Source organism: Sander lucioperca, chromosome 17 (assembly GCF_008315115.2).
Source record: "Sander lucioperca isolate FBNREF2018 chromosome 17, SLUC_FBN_1.2, whole genome shotgun sequence".
NCBI classification, from domain to species: Eukaryota; Metazoa; Chordata; class Actinopteri; order Perciformes; family Percidae; genus Sander; species Sander lucioperca.
Window position 1 is genome coordinate 20,078,252 of NC_050189.1, and position 5,000 is coordinate 20,083,251.

At 39.6% G+C, this 5,000-nt stretch overlaps 3 protein-coding genes and 1 pseudogene across 6 annotated transcripts in view; 1 reads left to right on the top strand and 3 right to left on the bottom strand.

Annotated features, from left to right (window-relative positions):
• LOC116034141 (hemicentin-1-like) overlaps nucleotides 1-5,000 on the bottom strand; it is a 1,482,957-nt gene that overhangs the window by 377,782 nt on the left and 1,100,175 nt on the right. The gene's annotated exons all lie outside the window — the stretch shown is intronic.
• Nucleotides 1-5,000, bottom strand: part of LOC116034899 (gastrula zinc finger protein XlCGF49.1-like) — a 390,500-nt gene that overhangs the window by 43,664 nt on the left and 341,836 nt on the right. The window lies entirely within an intron of this gene.
• Nucleotides 1-5,000, top strand: part of LOC116034906 — a 399,592-nt pseudogene that overhangs the window by 29,111 nt on the left and 365,481 nt on the right.
• LOC116067611 (complement C1q-like protein 4) lies at nucleotides 1,679-4,821 on the bottom strand. The gene is made up of 4 exons (XM_031324079.2): nucleotides 4,609-4,821; nucleotides 4,063-4,116; nucleotides 2,604-2,696; nucleotides 1,679-2,064 (listed from the first exon to the last, which is right to left on the bottom strand). The coding sequence occupies exons 1-4, from the start codon at nucleotides 4,775-4,777 to the stop codon at nucleotides 1,781-1,783; spliced, it is 600 nt and encodes a 199-aa protein (XP_031179939.1). The 5' UTR covers nucleotides 4,778-4,821; the 3' UTR covers nucleotides 1,679-1,780.

The following is a 5,000-nucleotide window of genomic DNA, read 5'->3' on the forward strand; positions in this document are numbered from 1 at the left end:
AGACTTTAACTTCTACCAAAGTCTGTTTCTGGTAACATACTTTTACTTTAAGTATTACTTTCAAGTACTTTATACTGGAAACAACCCAACAACAAAACAAAGACACAAAACTCACTGATCTCTTTTGTTGTCTTTATTGAAATGAATAAATATGAAATGAATGAATAGTTGAGGTTGGCCAACCACAGACCTTTATGACCCCTCTGGGCCTCGTGTCGGCGTCATCTGGCTGCCACAGCTCTTCCTTCGTCCCTTAGGACATGAAGATGGAAGATCTGGACCTGGAGCTCCATCTGGGAACCAAGAACTGAAAGAGGAGATAGTGAGGAAGAGCCCACCACAAAATCTCTGATCAGCAACCAAGCTTACTTATACTCAGTTAACTCATTCTGCCCTGTTAGAGTTTTCTACAACTATAACTATCCCTTCCCCCACTAATCCCCCCCACACCTGAGTATGTACAAGTACAAACAGCATCTGTTAAGAGAATCCTTCCCTCACACCATCTCATAGTATGGTACATCATCAGATATGGCTCCTCCTCTTCCTCCACGCTGTCGGTGGCCATCCTGCGTCTGATCGGTCTGGATGAAACGGAGAGAAACTTCCTCCAGAGACACAGACCGCTTTCACACACTACAGACCTCATCTAACTGAGAATAATGTCATAAAGAGTTTCTCCACCAATCTCAACACATTTCAGCTAATTTAAACCTTTTTCAGGTAAACTGAAGTTGATCTTAATCATCTCCAGCAACAACAAAACAACTTCTCTTCTGCAGACAAAGACTCTCAGTTCAAGCTGATTGTTTAGTTGAAATCTCTGTCTGAAGTTGTCTGTAAGTGTAGTGAACGCCATGACCATGTGATGGTTGTATATCTTGTTCTTCCTGCTGCAGGTAAAATGAAGACAGTATCTGTGGAACATGAGTTTTCTACTTTCTCAGTTTGCTCTCTGATTGGATGAAGAAACAATGGGTGGGATGGCTTCAGACCAGACGTGACATGTAAATGATCAAATGGTGCACCGTTGCTGACAAGAAACCAAAAGGGACCCAAGTTTGGAAAGTTTGCATGATGACATTAAATGTGCTGAGGGTTGGTGTAACGTGCTTCAACCTGCCTCCACACAGTACCATTCACCTCCAGTTCTTTTATTCTTCATTTAAAATCAGAAAGGGTTAGAGAGAGTTACCCTAAATATGTTCAGCTCAACGGAGAAACAGACTTTTTAAAAAGCTGCTGTCTATGCCACACCTGCCAACATGGGGCTGTTGGAAATACTACGTGGTTTACTGGAGAAGTTTAAGACACAAATAGTCAAAGTGAAGTCAAATAAATGTTAGTGTGAAAGATGTTTGTTTGTTAAGGGTCTGTCTTTAAAATAAACTCCAGACTGCAGTTTACCTGCTGAGAGTTTAGATTTCAGACTGAAGTCATCGTTTGTGATTACAGTGATATATTTCCCTCTCTGCTAACAGGAAGTAACAAGTTCCTGTGTGTGTGTGTGTGTCTGTGTTGTTGAAACAAACAGATTACAGAAACCTTCACAGATATAATTGCAATAATATTTGTTTATTATTTGATTAAAATTACAGAAACAAGAGAGAATCAGAAACATTATTCACTTTACATTTGAAGGAAAAAAGATTCCCGTCTACAATTAGTACTTAATATTATTTGGATGCAGATGAAATCAGTTTAAATCTATGAAGAGCTATGAAGACTTGATTAAGACAACAACAACCTGTGTGACTATCACAGAGCTGCTGTTTCTGTCTTACATGGTGAACAGCAGGTGACCACTGAAGGTGTTGTGGTGATTTGCATTGTCTAACGCCAAAGTGTTAGACCACAGACGCACAAATACGACTTCTCCCACCTCTAGCAACAGCGTAACGCCTTTAGAGGAACTCATAAAACCATCCTTCTGTTTCTCCCATGCCACGAAAACATTCTCTGTGTTCTTGACCAACACAGCACCTGAAGCGTGGCTGTTGTCTCCATTTGCACCGACCGACCACTCAAAGTGGTACGCTCCTCTCACCGGGGCAGTGAACACACCTGTTGGATGTTTGTTTTTGTCATTTTAAACGGAAAATGCAAAAAGTGTTTGAACAGCAACATACAAGTGAAATATATTAGGGATGCACAATATATCACATCTCTGAAACTGGTCCAGTATTAAGTAAGAAACAAGCTGTAATGTAACCCTACAGGACTAATGTTCAGCAGCAGTTAGAGTCACTAAAAGTTCTGTTGTTGCTGCTGACAGACTCAGATTATTATTCTAAGTGTCTGACAACATTATGGGATGGATCCCTACAGAGATAGACCTTTATGTTAAGAGTCTTCATTCATCTTTCCACTGTTCCAACAATCTGGTTTGGTTGAAATAAACACTCTTTATTTACATAATGTTTAGCAAAAAAGAAATACATTACTTTTACAAATTCAGTGTTTACCCTTGTTTTTCGGTGCATACAACGTATCATAGAAACTTGATTCATACAGACCATATCAACATCTCTAAATATTGGTAATCAGCCAACATGTTGATATCAGTGCATCACGAAAATGTATTGTTAGAATATCAGAGGTACCTGTGTTTGGGTTGTAGGCATTTCCAATGTTGGTGGTAACGTGTTTGTAGATCAGGGTAGTGTCCGAGGGAAAGGGTCCAATAGTTGATTCGCCTGAAGTCTGCAAAGCGGCTGAGAACGCCACCTGTTGAACTGAGAGAGAGAGAGAGATGGAGAGAGAGAGAGACAGAGAGAGAGAGAGAGAGAGAGAGAGAGAGAGCAATGTCATTTTAAAAATCATCAAATATTAAACTGATCATTTTGAGTCTTGTTGTACCATGTATAGGGGGCGGGGCAAATGGTCACAAATGAAAAAGGAACTCTCTACCGAGTTCAATGATACCTCACACAAGAGTCTACTTTAAATGGTTCAAAAGCCATTAAAGGGGGCGTGGCCTGAGTACATGGCCGTGGTTAAAGTATAGGGCGCAGCTCAGTATCACATGTAGACGACATATGAGTTTCATGTAAATCGGTTGATGTTGGTCATATAAAGCTCATTTCCTGTTGCCAGCAGGGGGCGCTATAGCCGAAAGTAAAAAAAATTACCTATAGGTGTCCTCAGGCCTGGACCCTTGTCAATCGTGACAAATTTCGGTCAGATTGGACAACGTAGACTCAAGTTACAACAAGTTCTTCGTTCATCGATAATTCTGAAAATGGCCGCCACGCCCACACTCTTGGACAAAAAGTCAAGCTTTTAATAACTTTTCATCTTTAACATCTTCAGGTGGCACAAAACCAATGTGAACACGATCGGATGAAATCTCTAGCAGTTCGTTAAAGTACGACGTGGAAATGGCCAAAAACACACACATTTCGTAAAATCAATTCAAAATGGCCGACTTCCTGTTGGGTTTAGGGTATGGCCCCAATGAGCTGTTTTGTACATCTTGACATGATTGATATGTGTACCCATTTTCGTTAGTCTAGGTGAAACGTACTGCAGGGGCTCAATCTTTTTAGGCTTTGTAGGGGGCGCTAGCGAGCCATTTTTCTACGAAAACCTTAAAATATCACTCGGGCCCTTATGTTTCACCAGGTATGATGCCTTTGTTGCTGTCGGCACTCGGGCCCTTACTAAAATGATCTCTATTGGAGCTTGATAGTTAAAAGCATTTCATCATTACATAAGCTGAAAACAGCAGGGGTTGTTAACATTTAAATTAAGAGGAGACACTACAGACAGAAACATTTTTCAGTTAGTAGTTTTTATACTCTTTATCTTCCCTAAAATGTCTTCTTCAGTGCCACCATTCATTCAGGGTTAGGGTTAGATGGGTGGAAAGAAAATATTTATTTTATTAAACTTTTAATAATTTTTTTTTTTAAATGTGTGTGTGTAGATTTCTTCTAAATTTACCAGAAGTTGGAAGTGTTTGGCCACCATTATTTTATTTAGTAAAAATGAAATGTCTCACTGTAAATCTCTCAGCAGCAGAAGCAGCCGGCAGCAAGAACAATGATCAGAGAACAATACCTTGAAGTTGTTGCTTCAACTTGTCCACTTCAGTCTTCTGCTGTGCTGCTTGTTCTGCAAAATCAGAGACAGTTTCTTCAGACATTGCTCTAAAGCTGCAAAGATTAATGGATTAGTCATTATTAACTTAACCTCAAACTATTTTGATAATCTATTAACCAGTTTGAGTCATTTATTTTGTAAAAACAGGTAAACTTGTGTGATGTCAGCTTGTTAAATATGAATATTTTCTAGTTTCTTCTCTCCTCTGTGACAGAAAACTGAATATCTTTGAGTTGTGGACAAAAAAAGACATTTGAGGACGTCATCTTGGGCTTTTTGGGAAACACTGATCAAAATATTTCACCATTTAGACACTAAACAAATGATACATTTATCCAGATGATAATCCACACGTTAATCCACAATAAAAATAATCGGTAGCTATGTGCAGCCCTACTTCGCTCCAATACATAGAAAATGTCACATTTCTCTCCTTTTGGATATCTCTGAACTACTATGACATGATGTACAACAACAGTATTTCATTAGACTTTATTACTGTACCTTGAGTCTGCAGGAATCTCATGTCAGCCTTCAGTTGAACCAACGAGGCGGTCATCTCTCTCAGCGCAGCGTAGATGTCTTCGGGAAAAGCCCGCTGGCATTCAGTACTTTCTTTTGCGGAGACAGAGCTGAGCAGCAGCCAGAGTGTAAAACTCACAGAGATCTTCATTCTGTTGTATTATGACTTCCCCGTCAGGATGCGGCTTCATATAATCTTGTTATGTTGGAAGTGTGGTCTCATAACTACATAAATAGAAAGTCAGGCTGTTTCAGGAAATGAGGGGGCGACCAGTTTGGGAGGCTGATGACCTTATATGGAAAAGTTAGTAAATGGAATGTAATGAAAAAAAAACTGTTAAACTGCTAAAAAGGAACAACACAGTGTATTTAAT